General features: G+C 28.3%; 1 protein-coding gene across 2 annotated transcripts; it reads left to right on the top strand.

The window, feature by feature from the left end:
- Positions 1–3,494: 3,494 nt before the first annotated feature.
- Positions 3,495–6,938, top strand: LOC148206723 (salicylic acid-binding protein 2-like). 2 transcript variants are annotated; one of them, XM_088104644.1, is made up of 4 exons: positions 3,496–3,671; positions 3,765–3,935; positions 6,269–6,394; positions 6,472–6,938. In XM_088104644.1, the coding sequence occupies exons 1-4, from the start codon at positions 3,558–3,560 to the stop codon at positions 6,754–6,756; spliced, it is 696 nt and encodes a 231-aa protein (XP_087960770.1). In that variant the 5' UTR covers positions 3,496–3,557; the 3' UTR covers positions 6,757–6,938. The 2 variants fall into 2 exon arrangements, with proteins under 2 accessions (XP_087960769.1, XP_087960770.1); XM_088104643.1 differs by having other exon boundaries at positions 3,495–3,935.
- Positions 6,939–18,205: the final 11,267 nt, after the last annotated feature.

Genomic DNA, 18,205 nt, shown 5'->3' with positions numbered 1-18,205 from the left:
TTTATTAAATTGCCATCATTCAAATTAGATATAATGATGTATATATATAGTTATCACTTCTTATAATAAGGTTTCTTCAGCTATTTATGGGTTTACGTAATAACTTATTTTTGTTATTGTATTATATGAAATATATCGATCAGAGTTAATGGTCATTCATAGACAATTATCATGTATTAATAGGTCAGATTATCTTACGCTTTACAAATATACAGTATTAATTAAATTATTGAAATAATACAACTGATGTCACTAACAATGATCACTTTCTATCCTAATAAAATATAGACCTCTTTATGAAACATATCTGACTTGAACGTCGAACTGTCTTCTGCATGTCAACAACTCATTGGAGTGGATCACGTTCTCAGGAGGATGAAAGATCAAAAAAGAGCAGAACAAGAAATGATGACCGACCCTCAGACCAATTCAACCGAAACAGTTATATATTTATGATGAATTAATATATATACAAATATTAGTAATGCATCCGTGTTTACTATATAATATAAATATAAATATGGTGTATGGTTTACCTACGCAACCGCACTAGATGGTTATGGATCTAATAGCGTATGAAAGATATACTTCATGGTTAAGAATTGATAAAATATTATTTGAAAAAGTAAAAGATAAGATTATGTTGATTCTCCAATTATTTGTATCTTAGTAAAAAAATATTAAAGCAACAGTAATTTCTTAAACAAATCAAAGCACAATATTTCAACGTGTATATAGTTAAATAGTGGAGCCTCTTTGTCGTCTTGCATTAGTGTTTTTATTAGTTGCTATAATTGTAATTAAAAAATGGAAAGTATTGCCCACAACTTTTCTCGATATCACTAGCAAATAAAATACTAAAGTGCTATAAGCTGGGTTATGTAAGAATATCAATAATTTGTTATCTAGAAAACGATAAAGAAAGCTACCATTCTTCTTATTAGGGCCAACAAATTAATTTGTCTATGTAAATATTACTTAAACGTATCTCAATTTTGATGATTTTATTTCGTTAGTTGGATATGGAAATAATATTTGAGCTTTAAAATTAGATATGGGATAGATATCACTATACACATATTTGTTGTCTTTGTTTCATATTTTTTTATGTTTTTATATTTATTTTTATTTTAAATAACTAAAACACTTTCAAGGTCTATTTGAAAAACGCTATCTACAAATGTACAAATAAATAACACTTTTTTAAATAAATGTTATCTATATAACAATAATAATACAGTGTTTCTTTTAAAAACTGTTATCCATAAATATTTAATATTATTTTTTAATTTATAATTTGAAATAAATTAATAGATAGTGTTTTAAAAAAATACTAATTATTGTGACAAAATACGTAACGCTTGTTAATATAAGCTGTATAATTTATGAATAAACCTAAAAATTTTATATTATTTTTCTTTGATTCTTAATTTTAAAATTTATTTTTATAGTATATAAACTAGCTTTACTTCTTTATATCATTACTTGACTTTTATTAAATTGTTATTTGATATTATTATTTCACATTTATATAAATATTTTTTATTCATATTTGATATTGGATAGAATGAGATGCGTATCTTTTATCATTAAATACTTAATAATATTATATTTTTTATGTTATTTTTTTTATAAAAGTATAATTAAATTAATATTTAAAACAATACGAGAATGTGTGTGCACTAATACGAGTGTACGATGAAGATGTGACATTAATATCAATTAAATATAAAGATAAGAACAAAGATAAATTTCTACAGTAAGAATAAAAGAGAGATGCATATAACTATTTTATATCACTTTAACTATTCAAAGTAAATCTTAGATTTTATTTTCGTTATATTTTTCAGTCCAATTTTTAGCTAAAATATAATAATAGACTGAAATATCCTTCAAAACGTATTGTTACCAGTATTTTTTTAATTATATTCAGTTTTATACAATGAAAAAAAAAGTTCTATAATTTTATGTTTCGATTGTTTCATTTAAAATATCCATTTCTATACTCTTTAGTTTCAAATTTGAGTTAATGTTTTATTTTCAAACAATGTTTTTTTTTTTTAATTCTTAGACACAATTTTAAATATAATTACTATTTGTTATTAGATTTATCTCTTCAGGTAAAGTTGTTTGTAATATTGCATTGTTTATGAAAATGGTAGAAATATTTTTTCCACAGTAATACTTAATGAATTGAGGTGAAAAATATCTTTAAATAATAAAATAAAAATAATATTAAGTATAAATACTTAAGAGATTAAGATTACAATATAAAAATTTCATTAGTTTTAGGAAGTAATATGATGTGAGGAGTGAGTGCGCATGAAATACAACCTTGCATGGAAAGCCACGATGTTATATACTCAAGAAATGAACGGCAAGATTGATGGAAGCATTGAGAATAGGGATCAAGATGGAGAGTCCAACCCATATTAAAAAAATGATCTTCAATTTATATATATATATATATATATATATATATATATAAAAGATATATAATTAATAAATTTTTTTAAATACTAATTTAATCTTTATTTTTTTAATTTATTTAATATGGTTTTCTTTTTTTCTTTTTCGTGGTTAATAAGATTCTAAAATTTTAATTAACTTTTGTTAATTTAGTTATTTTCTCTAATGTGGTTTCAATAATAGGTAATAGTACATGGATATCATTTTGTTATTTTTTTCTTAATTTAAAATAAAATTTGTTCAAGTGTTAAGTTACTAGTATCATATGACAATATTAATGTCACGGTGATGTTAGTTTTAGTGCTTTATATTTCATTTAATCTATGTTATTTTTATTTAATTTAGTTTTGATTTTCTTATTTTAAAATGAATAATTTTGTCTTCCTCCAAATTAAAATTAAAATTATTTTTTATACTAAATTGAATTTTTATTAAATATTATATTAATATTTTTATTAAAATTTAACTATTATATTTATGTAAAGTTAAAAAAAATAGTATTGGAGTTTGTTTAAAACTAAAAGAAAAAATCTTCATTATTTTAAACTAACTCTAACCATATTTTTTACATCTAATAAAAATCAAACTTAAATCAAATAATTATAAAAATATTTAATAAAAATATTAGTATAACATTTTATATAAAAATTTAATTTAATTTCAATTTAAAAAATAATAAAATTACTCATTTTTGAAATAATTAAAAATAAATTAAATTAAAATAATAAATATAAAAACCAAATTAAATATAAAATATAACACGTAACACTAATACTTGACATTATTTAGATAAATTTTTTAAAATTTAAAAGAAATAAAAAAACTTCCAATTCACAGTAATACTGAAAAATGTTTTTATTTATTATTTAATTGAAATATTTAATAATAATTCCAAATACTTTTGAAAAGTTGAAAAAAGAAATATAGAACATGGACTGTGCTTTTGCCAGGTATAATAATAATAAGTAAAAGATGTAACTCGACCGTTGAAAGCCAATAATTGAGCTACTCGAGGAGAGAGTAGCCTCTACCCTTTTCAGTGTCTAAAAATAAGAGAAGGGATAGAAAGTAGTGAACAAGAAAAGATAATGAGTTCAGAAAAGTGTATAGACAGGAAGCACTATGTTCTGGTGCATGGGGCTTGCTATGGAGCTTGGGTTTGGTATAAGCTGAAGCCACGCTTGGAATCTGCAGGCCACAAGGTCTCGGTGCTGGACCTTGCAGCTTCTGGCACCAACATTCACAAAATTGAACATGTTCATACTTTCTCACAGTATTCTCAACCTTTGTTGCAGCTATTGGCCTCACTTCCCCCAAATGAGAAGGTCATTTTAGTAGGTCACAGTCTTGGAGGGCTCAACATCGCCCTTGCCATGGACAAGTTCCCAGAAAAGGTAGCCGTTGGTGTTTTCGTAACTGCTGTAATTCCAGACACTCAACACAAGCCATCCTATGTCTTGGAAAAGGTTAGTTTCTCAGCTTCTTTGCAATAATTCATACATATTTTCTATCTTTTGTTTCTCCAAATCAAATGCAATGATAATGTTGTATTTGTTGAGGAATAGTTCTGCTATGTTATTCATATGCGACATGCTTCTAACTCCTATGAACTCATTTAACCCGCCATTAAACCCAAAAGAATCGGTTTTAAGTAGGTCTGGTTAGGAGTCAGAAGACCAACTCTCTTCAATCATAATTTACTTTTACTCTTTCAAACCTGCCTTGTTCCAGTGGGTGCAGTAAATAAATGTCACTCAACGTATTAAAATAAATAAAGCATGGACACTCGGAACTAAACCAAATATTTGCTTCCAAGTAATTATATTTCAAGTATTTTAGAAATTTGGATAATTTTAATTTCATTTTATTATAAATATTTATTTATATTTATTTTATTAAGTGTCTAAAATTAATTTTATTTCTATTTAAGTATTTTTATTGTTAGTATTTTTACTGATTGATTCTTCTGTTAATAAGATAATGTGCTCGTTATTTCTTTTTTTAACTTTCTCAAATTCTGTAATCAATTTGTTTATGGAAAATAGCATGGTTATTCACAAGACCAAAAAATAGAAATAATGTCTATGATTAAATGTTTAAATATTTAAATTTATTGTATAATTTAAATTTAATTAAATATATCTTTTTATAAATTAATTTGACCTTTTATTTGTTTTCAATACTAGATGAAAGGAAAATAAAGTATGGAGGAAAACAATTTTTTATCTTCTTTCCGTTTGATGATTTTTTTTGTCTAGGTGCTACTGATTTTTTTAAATGCCACCTCTCAACGAACTTTTAAAATTTATGGTTGATGTTTGTGAAAATTCATGGTGGATAGTTGATGTTTGTGAGTATGTATTATTTAAGAGTAATAGATAATGTATATTTTAATATCGGTTTATAAACCGGTTGAATGCAAATATCAAACGACTCATATTTATTGTAGGTATTTGTTATTCACTAAAAAATAATATTAAAATTTAATTTATATTTTATTAAATTAAATTTAATTAAAATTAAATTTTAATTTATATTTTATTAGGTTAAATTTAATTATTATTTTATTTGATATATTTTGTAATTTTATTTTAAAAATTTATAAAATATTTCTTTTTTAAATATCAGTCGGAAGTTTTTCAAAACTCATGAATATTTTTTAAATAAGTATAGGATGGATAACAGAATAAGTAATAGAATAAATAATAGATAAATTGTTTGTTTCGGATCACGTAGTAGGTAGAGATTATCCATGTCTCACCTCCCATATTATCATCCTTATAAGGAGTTTCAAACTCTTTTTTGATTACCTTGTCTTAATGTTATAAATGTTTATTTATATTATCATTTCAAGCTAATGACATTGGTTGAGTTAGTTTACAACTTCAACAATAGTTAGAAGGCTTATAATATTAAATTTCATCTAGTTTAAAATGATGATTATTTATCTACTTACATAGGACTAAATTTCATATATGACTCCTCATTCAACGTAAGTAATCAAGAAAACTAAATACTATCCAAGTCTAAATAAGAAAAAAAAAGTACTTATTGTATGAATGAAGGTTATAAAAGGACTGGTTGTCCAAGTCCATATAGGCAATGTTGAAATTAAAGTTTAATTTCAATTTCTTTTATTAAGTTCATTCTTTTATTTTTCACTCTTCATTTAACACTAATCGAAGAGGTGTTTGACCTATATGTCGTCTTCTCATAGTGTGATTTCTTCATGAAGTCGTGTTATCGTGGTTTTACTTACCCAGACAGGTAAAGTTAATATTTTTCCCCATTTGTGTAATTTGAGTGCAAAATTGTTTCATTCTAATAAATTTTCTAATTTGTTTCAAATTATTTTAATAAGTATACTAAAGATAATGTTTTTTTTTTGTTGAAGTAAAATATCGTTATATGTACAGTATACTTATTAACATTTTTTAACTTTAGCCAACAAAATATTCACGCGCATATATAGTCATAAAAAAGTCATTTACTAATGTTTTTTCAATTAACATATGTTAATATGCCTTTTTATGCAAAATAAATTATTATAATGTATTGAGGGTATGACATATTGATGATAATATTACGAAGTAGTTGTATAGTAAGTCTGTGAATTATTTATCATATAATATATTATTACATAAAAAAACCTATATCAAAATATCATTTTCCTAAATCAAATGAAAAGTTAGTATTTTGTAAATAGATTGAGTCCACATTTACATCTTATAATTTATTTAGTTTTTTAAAAAGTGAGAAATCTTAACTTATTATAGTGATTTTGTTTTTTTTTCTTTAGTTGATTGAGAGTACCTTGGGAACGAATTGGTTGGACACTGAGTTCTCTAAGGGTGAAAATAAAACGACAATTGTGTTTGGTCCCAAATTCCTGTCCGAGAAACTGTACCAAGCTTCTTCCATTGAGGTAAGTATATGTAAAAATCTTATTAATATTGTCCAAACCAAGTGACATGGTTTTGTAATAGTGATCGGATTTTGCAGGATATAGAATTGGCGACGATCTTATTAAGACCAGGATCCCTCTTTATAGAAGACTTGTCCCAACAGACCAACTTCTCAATGCAGAGATATGGGTCAGTTCCTCTTGTTTTTATTGTTTCCACAGAAGACAATGAAATTCCACTGAATTTTCAGCTCTGGATGATTCAAAATGCTGGAATGAATGTGGAGGTTCTGGAGATCAAAGGTGCAGACCATATGCTTATGATTAGCAAGCCACAAGAACTATCTCATTCTCTCCTGCATATAGCTACTAAATATGCATGAATTCATCCACACTTTATCTGTTTTTGTTGAATGACTGAAACTTCTCAAATAAGTTATGTTTATATTGTGTTCTTAGTGTGTGTTGTTTCGAGAATTCATGTTTGACCCTCCATTATTAATCACTTTATTTCTTGTTTAAAAATAATGACTACTAGAAGAAATAAAGTTTTGTATTTGTGAAAAGCAAAAGATGAACACCAGTCTATGTTAAAATTGATGAAAGTTAATCTTGTTGTTATATGTTAGGATACTATTTCGTACAGAGAAAATATATTTTATGATATTTAACCTCAAATATATTTTAGTTAACTGTTATCATTATATAAATTTTACCATTCAAAATTTTTTTATCATGTATTTTATCATCAAACTTTTCAATTCTTTTCATATTTCACCGATCCATTAATTTTTTAACGGATTAATAATAGGCTTTTTAAAAGATAAAAATAAAATTGACTTTATTTAATTGTGTTTTTGAGCAATAATGTTGTGGATTAACTTCCAAATGATCAGAAATTGACACTACATTTTTTTACTTTTTTATTCTTTTTTTAAATACAAAAATTTACTTTTTTTTATAATTATTTTATTTTTACATTATACATCAAATAAATATAAAAATATGTCATTCTATCGTTAGTAAAAACAAAAGGCATTCCAAATATATATAAAAGTCATTGTGAAACTTTTGTAGTGCACAAAAGGTGGGGAACAATCTCATTTTTTCTTTTTCTTTTTTCAATTAAAAAATTTAGAGCTAATAAGTTATTATAAAAGAAAGGAAAATTTTGACAATATTTTAACATCGTGTCATGATTAATGTTAACATTATGAAAGAGCATTCCAGAGGCGGTACATGGATCCACCACTCCATCAGTGGAGCCTTCTCCAAACAAAGCCTTCCCAACATCTCAATGAAATGATGTTGAACCCCACCTAGCACCACACACCACACAAACGTTCCGCTACTTATAACCAACAAATCTTAAAAGAATATCATAAATACATAAATTATTTGCATTTATTTAATATTAATTTTCTTTACTTTTTATTCTTTCTTTTAAAAAAATATAAAAATTCATTTCTTTATAACCATAATTTTATCTTTATATTATATATTAAATGAAAATAAAAGTATGTCACCTTGTCTTTACTCAATCTTAAAAAAATGTCCATGTTTTCCATACCCAGTAAACCCGAGTGAACTCAAGCTGCTCAGATTTCACCAAAGCAATATGATATGTTTTTAGCTTTCACCATCCATTATTAAATAACTGATATTCAAAAGTCGTTTTTGACAGTCAATCATAGTCTATATAATATGTCTAATATATCTTTTCCATCATTCTTATATTATCAGCTTTTTTCTTTCTTTTAAAATACACAGAAGATTTCATGTTAATAAATTTTAACTGATATTATAATATCCTATTTAATTTTTTAAAACTTAAGAATAATAAATGTATAAATTCTTTTATTTATACATTATTAATTTACTTACTTTTATTTAATATATATTTTTTGACTCACTTTAAATTCTTAACATGTCTAGCATAAAATTTACTCTAAATAATACAAGAATGGGAAGAAAAACATTTGACGAAACAATAATTAATTGTTGCCCGAAATAGTGCCAGAATTGATAGAAAAGCAAAATTCATGAAAAAGAAGATTGTTTCTACTAAACAAAACAAAGTTGATGATAAAGCAACAAGAATTAATTGTTTGTCGTGTGGAGTACGGGAATGGATAAAAAAGACAAAATAGAAAAAGATAAAAGATGCAATAATTAAGTATTTAGCCTAGACAATACAATAATTGATAGAAGAAGTGTATTATATGACCCTACCGTACAGTCAGGTTAGGCAATAAATTAGAAGAAATTCGAAGGTTATTTGTCATGATGTGCGTAACTATTCAATTTTTACAAAACTATTATCAACATGAATTAGTTTAGAATAAAATATGATTATTATCAATTAAATTGTAATTAAATTGTTACTGATTTAAAAGTTATTTTCAAAACTATAAATATGAATTTGAGATAAAAAATATATAATTATATTTAATATATATTAATTAATATAATTGTTGATTGATCGTTGACTTTAATATAGGAATATTTTCTACAAATAACCTCACATCTTAACTAAGGACATTCATGATCACGAAAATTAATACTTGAAAGATAATATATACATTCTACAATAAAACCGATAATCTCAACTCCAAACCAAAATAAGAAGTAAAGTTGAGAAATACGACAAAGAGAAAAACTAACATTTTATCCGAAATGATAGAAGAATTAAGAGAGAAAAAATTTGAAAAGATAAAAAAAAAATACAAAATTTAGCAGGAAAACAAAGTAGAAAAGTTAATTAAGTTGGCATGGTAAGGTGATTAACAGAAAATATAGAGACATTTAAGATATCATAGAAACCCTCTCTTATGTGTGTGAAGAGACTTATTTTATCTATGTTATTTGATACAATTTTTAATCTAAAATCTTAAAATTATGGTGATTTTTTACTTATATCTTGTTGTTATAACTGTTTAACCATTCTTATATCATTTGTTTGTGATTATGATGTTGTTATTATGTTAGTATGATATTATTAATGAGTTCTTTTATATAAAGAGTTCATTTATGAGTTTTTTCATGTGTGTGACATGAGTCTACGGTTTAATTGATAGAAGTTAAAGATTATCTTAGTAATAAAAATAATAGTAAAAATAATATAAAATGATAATTGTTAATATTAATATAATTGTTAAAATGATTATAAGGAGAGAAAAAAATAAAATTAATTTTTAACATGACAAAAATTGTATTATTATTATTATTATTATAATTATAATTATAACAATAGTTATTATTATTATTAATAAAAAGCATGAACCAGGAAAACTTTGTTGGAACAATCGGTACCGTTATAGAGTCGCGCAGCGGAATAAAATATTCGGAAAGCGTGTTACGGTCACAAATCAAGTTTAATGGTCCGTTTTAGAAAAACAATTTTCTTAGAGAAAATTTATCAAACAGTTGATATGCGTAAAAGATAAAGAGTGTAGGGAATAGAAAATCACACAAGCAATTTTTATCCTGGTTCGATTCAAAAGAATCTACGTCCAGTCGTTAATCACTATAAATAGTGATTAACCTTTTTCACTAAAAAGTTATTTAACAGATTACAAGAAATAGTGAATAAAGCAGATAAATAAACCTTCCTTCGACGAACGAACCGGAAGAAGAACACTCTGCCAACTCGAAGAGAACCGCTCCGACTATCGACAAACGAAACACGAGCTTCTCCTATTCACGAGACCAGGCATAGCACCTTGCTAACTCGAAGAGAGCTTGCTCCGACTATCGACACACGACACGCGAGCCTCTCCTGTTCACGAGACCAAGCAAGGGAACTTGAACTATAGCTTCTGAGAACTTCCTCTGACAAACAGTATTCTGCAAGAGCTTCTGTTCAACAACGTTACCTTCTGATTTCTCCAAATCAAAATATATAGCCAAGTACACTGAATGTCAAAGGACAGCTCCCAACTGCCATGAATAATCGATTATTCAAGTCCGTTACAGGTTTTCAAAGATGTGATAATCGATTATATGAAGTGATAATCGATTATTCAAGTATGACTTGTGATAATCGATTATTGCTTAATCATAATCGATTATTGCAGGTTAAAAATGCAAGTTTTACAAGGTTTACAAGAATTTCCTACTACATTTAATTTCTACAACTTGCTTTTAACTAATTCTAATATCTTCTTCAACTAAAACTTCTTGTAGCATCATCAAAACAAATTTCTTCAAGATTTACCAATACTCCTTATTGGTAACAATCTCCCCCTTTTTGATGATGATCAAAAATTCAATTTTAAAAGCATTTCTAATTTCCTGCACAGATTCCATACTTACAAACATGTTAGTAATAACTGCACTACTTAAATTAGAAGTTTTCTCCCCTTTTTGATCATAAGCAAAAAGTAAAAAAGTGGAAAAACAACTCCCCCTCAAATTTTTCTCCCCCTCAACAAAAGAATTGATGCATTTCAAAACAGAAATAAAATTAAAATTTCATAACATGAAAGAACAGAATACCTTATGGAATATAAGAAAAACAGAAATTCAACTCTAACTAAGAAGTACAAACAATATTAATTAATCCATAATAGAGATAAAAACAAGATATCTAACAAACTCATATATCTTCCCCTGAATGTAATAATCCCCTTTTAAAAACAGACTCAAAAAAATTTTTTTTAAAAAAAAAGTTTTTTTTTTTTTTTTTTTTTTTTTTTTTTTACGTTGTGACTTAAGATAATCGATTATTACTTTAAATAATCGATTATTTGCGAGCCAAATTTCCAAAATCCAAATTTTGAGGACGAGATAATCGATTATTACCCTTGGTAATCGATTATTTACGTTAATTTTCGAAAAACACAAAGTTGGGCCAAATTTTCAACCTAAGACACATCTAACATTCATAAATTATTTCAAAGCTCTTAAAAAATACCAGGATACCATAGAGTCTTTTTTTTTCCTTTTGAAAAATTAACCTGCAAAACAAAACAATAGAGTTTTGGTCCCCATAATCTCATTTGGGTCCTTTGAGGTTAGAGACAATTTACTTTATAACAGGAATCCAAGCATATTTTCCATTTGGAACATCAAAATGTTTAATTCTACATTTGTTAGAAGTGTGCCCCTTTTTCATACAATAAAAGCATGTGACAACATTTGAGTTTCTATAAGACACAGTTCCTTTTTCAACCCATACCCTACGAGTTCTTTTAATTTGGTTCTTACTTTTAAAAACACTTTTGTTTTTATAAACCTTTCTAACAGTTATAGGCATTTCAATATTATTATTTCCAGTTGCAACTTCAAGAAGATTTTCAAGAATATCAATATCAAGCATATGATTCTTACATGAAAGACATTCAACAGGATGTTCAACATTTGAAGACTCTTTCATTTCCAAGTTGCAAATTTTATTTCTCAAACTTACTTCCTCATCTAATGCCTTCTCATATTTAATTCGCAATTCTTTAAATTCCTTTTTCAAATTTTTATGAGCAACATTCAATTTTTCAGATTCATCAAGCAATTCAAGAAAAGCTTTTTGCAAATCAAATTCACTAGATTCATAGCTAGAATTACTTACTTGGCTTCCAGCATCATCAAAATTAGCTGTCAAACACAAGTTTATTTCTTCAACAGAATCACTTGAACTAGAGGTGGTTGATGCATTATCCTCCAAGGCAATGTGAACCTTCTTCTTCTTGTGAATTTTCTTTTCTTTTCTTTCTTTACTTCTTTTGTTGCTTGAACAATAAGCTTTAACATGGCCTCTTTCACCACATCCATAACATTTGAAACTTGAAGAGGAACCTTGATAGTCCTTCTTTTCCTTCAAGATTTTGCTTTCAGATAATTTATCATTGGCCATCAAGCATAGATTTTCTTGCTCATTAGAATCGCTTGAGCTTGAGGAGTTTGATGTAGAGCATGAATTCGAACAAGTCAACTTAGCCACATTCGATACTTCATCATGAGTGACTTTTAAAAATTCCCACATTTCCTGAGCACTTTCATAAACAGAAACTTTGAAAAAATCATCAATGGTTAGTGCAGAAAAAATTATATTCCGAGCCTTAATATCAAATTGGGCTCTTCTATTTTCCTCAACAGTCCAATCAAAATATGATTTTTCAGTCTCTACACCATCAACAGTATTCATAGGAATATAAGGGCCATTTTGTACAGCTTCCCAAATACCTCTATCAATAGATCCCATAAAAATCTCCATTCTAACTTTCAAAAAACCATAGTTATCACCAGTAAACAATGGAGGTCTGTTAATGGAAGCACCCTCGGCATATACTTGAGTTTGATGACCGGCCATTTTCGAAACAAATTTGAAAAAATATCAAAGCAAGCTCTGATACCAATTGTTGGAACAATCGGTACCGTTATAGAGTCGCGCAGCGGAATAAAATATTCGGAAAGCGTGTTACGGTCACAAATCAAGTTTAATGGTCCGTTTTAGAAAAACAATTTTCTTAGAGAAAATTTATCAAACAGTTGATATGCGTAAAAGATAAAGAGTGTAGGGAATAGAAAATCACACAAGCAATTTTTATCCTGGTTCGATTCAAAAGAATCTACGTCCAGTCGTTAATCACTATAAATAGTGATTAACCTTTTTCACTAAAAAGTTATTTAACAGATTACAAGAAATAGTGAATAAAGCAGATAAATAAACATTCCTTCGACGAACGAACCGGAAGAAGAACACTCTGCCAACTCGAAGAGAACCGCTCCGACTATCGACAAACGAAACACGAGCTTCTCCTATTCACGAGACCAGGCAGAGCACCTTGCTAACTTGAAGAGAGCTTGCTCCGACTATCGACACACGACACGCGAGCCTCTCCTGTTCACGAGACCAAGCAAGGGAACTTGAACTATAGCTTCTGAGAACTTCCTCTGACAAACAGTATTCTGCAAGAGCTTCTGTTCAACAACGTTACCTTCTGATTTCTCCAAATCAAAATATATAGCCAAGTACACTGAATGTCAAAGGACAGCTCCCAACTGCCATGAATAATCGATTATTCAAGTCCGTTACAGGTTTTCAAAGATGTGATAATCGATTATATGAAGTGATAATCGATTATTCAAGTATGACTTGTGATAATCGATTATTGCTTAATCATAATCGATTATTGCAGGTTAAAAATGCAAGTTTTACAAGGTTTACAAGAATTTCCTACTACATTTAATTTCTACAACTTGCTTTTAACTAATTCTAATATCTTCTTCAACTAAAACTTCTTGTAGCATCATCAAAACAAATTTCTTCAAGATTTACCAATACTCCTTATTGGTAACAAACTTAATCAAGCATATTTGAAATCACTTACACTATGAATTATATGTATGTATCCATGAAACAAAATACTGCATCATGAAGTACTGGAACTAGTGTCGTCAAAATGGGTTGAAATCCGTGAGTCAACCTGGCTCATCACGGGTTTGAGTCGAGTTGGGTTGGAAAAAAATGCAAAAACTTTTATGCGAGCCAATTTTGACCCGCCTCATTAAGAACCCGGCTCACACGGGTTGAACCCGTGGTGGGTCAAGTTTAGGAATGACAACAGGGCAGGTCGGGCACGGGTAATGCTTACTCGCAACCCGACCCGCCGGATAAAACTGTACCTGCTACCCGACCCGCTACCCACGCGGGTACCCGTTTAAAAAATATCCGCGGGTATTTTAAAACCCGCGGATACCCGCATAAAATAAAAAAAATATTTAATATATTTTTAAAATAAAACTTAAATAAAATTACAAAAAAATATGTAATATAATATAAATTAAATTTAATTTTAAATTTAATTAAATTTAACCTAATAAAATATAATTTTATTTTATTTTTAATTAAATTTAATTAAAAGATATATAAATTATTAATTTTCTTTTAAGTTTTTGTGGGTAACGGATACCCGCGGGGTGGGTAGTATACTACCCGTACCCGATCCGTTTAGAAGCGGGTATTAAAATATCCCTTATCCGTTACCCACGGGTAGTAAATACCCGCGGATAATAACTACCCGTCGCGGATTTTACCCACGGATACCCGTGCCCGCGGGTAAAATTGCCATCCCTAGTCACCAACGCACTTATTTTTTTTTAATTAAATCAAATTAATTAAATTAATTATTCAAATTCTATTTTTTTTATTGGAATCAAATTAATTAAATTAATTATTTAAAATGCACAACCTTTACTTAGCAATAGAGTGTTTCGCGTTGCTGTCTTTCCAAAAGTTTTCCTCTGCAAATAAAATCCTAAGATTATAGATTGGATAATATTATAGATGGAGATAAAGAAAAAGATGTTTCAAGAGAGCATAATACTGTGCATTTATCTATTCATGACTTCAATTTAATAGATGAATAATATTATAGATTGGATATTTTAGGAATATGTCATTTGTTTTATCTTGTTTTTAGACTTATATACAAGCATGACAAATTTATCTTGTGCTATATATTTTTGTTAACGGTTATATGTAGTTTCTTGGTCAAACGGTTGTCTATGTCTCATTAAACTAAATTAACAAAATTTTATGTTTGATAGCTTAGAATATATATAACTATATATTCTTTTGTTCAATTTTCTTTTATATCAATTGGTCCAATTATTACTGTTTGAATTTGATCGATCAAAGTAACATGTCATAAGAGTCTTAGAAGAAGAGGTTGAAAAAAAAGTTAATTAAGTGAGCTAATGATCCAACCCGTTTAACCCACCAACCCGTGGTGGGTCGGGTCGGGTTCAAATTTTTTCGGCTCACTAATAAATGAGTCGGGTTGGGTTGACTCACTAAGTGGCCAACCCGTGATGGGTCAGACCGGGTTACCCGTTTTGACAACTCTAACTGAACCGAATATGAATGGTTAGAACTGAATACAAAGTGTTTGGAATCAGATATAAGATATTTGGAATTTGTTCCATCACCTTATATTTTACTTTTTCCCTCATTTTATGACGGATAAAATGGGGTTTTCACCCATAATCAATACAAATATCTTCTTATCAGTAGAGATTAAAAATGCATTTCATTCGCAAATTCTCTCTCTACCCTCCTTTCAAATTCATTAATACAAACACATATTATCACCCAATTCCGTCTTTTCTTATTCGTTTGAACATCACAATCTTATGAAGCAAATTATATCATTTCCAACAATATTTTCTCTCTATATATATCTTTTATAAACATAAGCAAACACATAAAAATAGTTTATAGAATCAAATCAAAGCAAATCGAGGAGCAATACCAGCTGACAATCACTAGTGCAAAAAAGACCTTTAATGTCACCCTTTAGACGTCTGAACCTCGAATATCCAACGTAAAAAATGACCGGTGGCATTTTTCGTAAATAAAACAACTATTTAGACGTCGGCTATGGAGGGGCCCGACGTCTAAATACTCATATACGTCGGCTCCCCCGAATAGACGCCAAAACTAAACGAAAAAGTTACAAATTTTTTTTATTCTATTTAGACGTCTGTTATGGAGGGAACCGACTTCTAAAGCACTTTAGACGTCTGTTATTGGGGAAACCGACGTCTAAATACACAACCCAGAAATTTAAAAAGTCAATTTTTGACTCCATTTAGACGTCTGATCCCTCCACTCTGACTTTTAGACGTCTGTTATTGGGGGAACCGACGTCTAAATGCGCAGCCCAAGAATTTAAAAAGTCACTTCTTGACTCCATTTAGACGTTTGATCCCGCCACTCCTACTTCTAAAGCACTTTAGACATCTGTTATTAGGGGAACTGATGTCTAAATACACAACCCAATAATTTAATAAGTCACTTATTGACTCCATTTAGACGTCTGAAACCTCCACTCCGAATTCTAAAGCACTTTAGACGTCTGTTATTGGGGGAACCGACGTCTAAATACACAACCCAGAAATTTAAAAGTCACTTTTTGACTCCATTTAGACGTCTGATCCCGTCACACCGACTTCTAAAGCACTTTAGACGTCTGTTATTGGGGGAACCGATGTCTAAATGTCGGCATTAAAACACAGCGAACGCGAGACAACCGTTACGCGCATTCATTATTCATCATCTTTGTCTCGATTTCTCTCTATAGGTTATGCTTTTCAGGTTCATTTTCTCACTTTTACACCGTTTTAAATTAATTTTACTCCGATTACATCACTTTTGATGCATTACCTTTAATTTGAACCGATTAAAATGTATTTTTGTTGGGTTTTAGTGTAGTTATTCTCGTGTCCTTCGACGGCATTCTTCGGCGGCGATTTCTTGCGTTTTGCACTCCTCCAATTCCCTCCACTATGTTTTTAAAACCATCCAATAAAAAAATGTACAATACATTCTCTTCAACTAAAATATAAAGTTGTAAACTCGAATCACCATGAGTTAGGAGCAACCTCAGAGACGTCTGACCAGTATGAATCGGACGTCTATATAGACGTCTCATTAACGTCACCCATATAGACATTGGACAAAGATCAGACGTTAAAAGCCTAAAATAACATATGTCTAAAGTCTTTTCTGTACTAGTGAATGAAAATGAGTTTAAAAAACCAAAATATACCCAAACAAAAGCTACAACAAATAGTTTTTATATAATCGTGCATTCTCTTTTAAAACATGCATGTAATCAATGATTAAATGTTTGTGATTATTTAATATGAAATTAGGAAACCAATATTTTCATATCAAAAGTTAATGTGACGTTCGCTGTTATTTTATGTTAAGAACAAAATTGAAGAAATTGCTCAGAGAAAAATATAACTTTTTGTCACATATACTAAAGCCCTCGAGATCTAGTTTAGAGGGTTTCATCTTGACCATGGTTGTAATTAGTATTGTCAATATGTTAAAATATATTAGTTAATTCAGTTCATCATTAGTTTGAGATTGGATTTAAAAAAAAATTACAAATTTTAAACAAGTCAAATTGAACCTAGTTTACTAAAAATTTAACTCACACAGGTAATCTGTGAAGAGTTAGATTGGATAACCATCTCATCTATAAATTTTAAATTATATTAAAATGATGAAAATCCTAAATCAAGATATGTTATAAATTTATTCATTCTAGACTCTAACATTATAGATATATAAGTAACAACAATGATTTGATGATAGATAGTAATCTATTTTTTATTTTTGTGTTTTTTGATTGTATTTGGAGTTTAACTTGATTTTGGATTGTATTATATTTTTTATATTTTGAATTATATTTGGAGTTTGACATCATTTTTTATTGCATTTGGATTAAATTTTATTTATATTTTAATTAAAAAAATTATTACTTTTTTAAGATAAAAGAAAAAAAAATTATAATTTAGTGAGTAAGTGAATCAACCTATTTAATCCACTAATCTATAATGAATCAAACCAAATTTAAAAATTTTAAACCTACTAGTAAATAAACTAGATTGATTTGATTTATTAAAAGGTTAAGTATGTTTTCAGTCTCTCTTCCAAAGTTTTGTTCATTTTTATCATCTTCCTTAAAAAACTCAAATTTATAGTCCTCAACAAACAACAACGTTAAATTTAAATCTGATGTGACTAACGGTGTGCCACATCACTTTTTTTTTTGAAATGTGTTCATCCTTAACCGTGATCCAAAGGCTGTCGCTACTAGTGTTGCCGACAACCTTAATGCAAGAACAACACCATCACCCGTAATCAATACAAATATCTTCTTATCAGTAGAGATTAAAAATGCATTTCATTAACAGAATCAGGGTCATTAAAACTGAAAAGCTTGGATATTAGGGTTAGGAAGACGATGGAGAAGAAGTGACATGTTGGTGGAAGGATAAAAAGAAGAAGATGTGATAGTTGTTGTGGAGAGAGACAAA

This window comes from Vigna umbellata, chromosome 1, assembly GCF_029865625.1.
Source record: "Vigna umbellata cultivar VRB3 chromosome 1, Vumbellata_1.0, whole genome shotgun sequence".
NCBI classification, from domain to species: domain Eukaryota; kingdom Viridiplantae; phylum Streptophyta; class Magnoliopsida; order Fabales; family Fabaceae; genus Vigna; species Vigna umbellata.
Note: the sequence above shows the minus strand (reverse complement) of the source record. Positions and strands in the feature narration are given on the sequence as shown.

Excerpts from the sequence above, each read along its gene's own strand:
- LOC148206723 (XM_088104643.1), top strand. The coding sequence starts at position 3,558 with ATGAGTTCAGAAAAGTGTATAGACAGGAAGCACTATGTTCTGGTGCAT. Across the intron at positions 3,936-6,268 it reads CATCCTATGTCTTGGAAAAG|TTGATTGAGAGTACCTTGGG; the intron begins GTTAGTTTCTCA and ends TTTTTTCTTTAG. Across the intron at positions 6,395-6,471 it reads ACCAAGCTTCTTCCATTGAG|GATATAGAATTGGCGACGAT; the intron begins GTAAGTATATGT and ends CGGATTTTGCAG.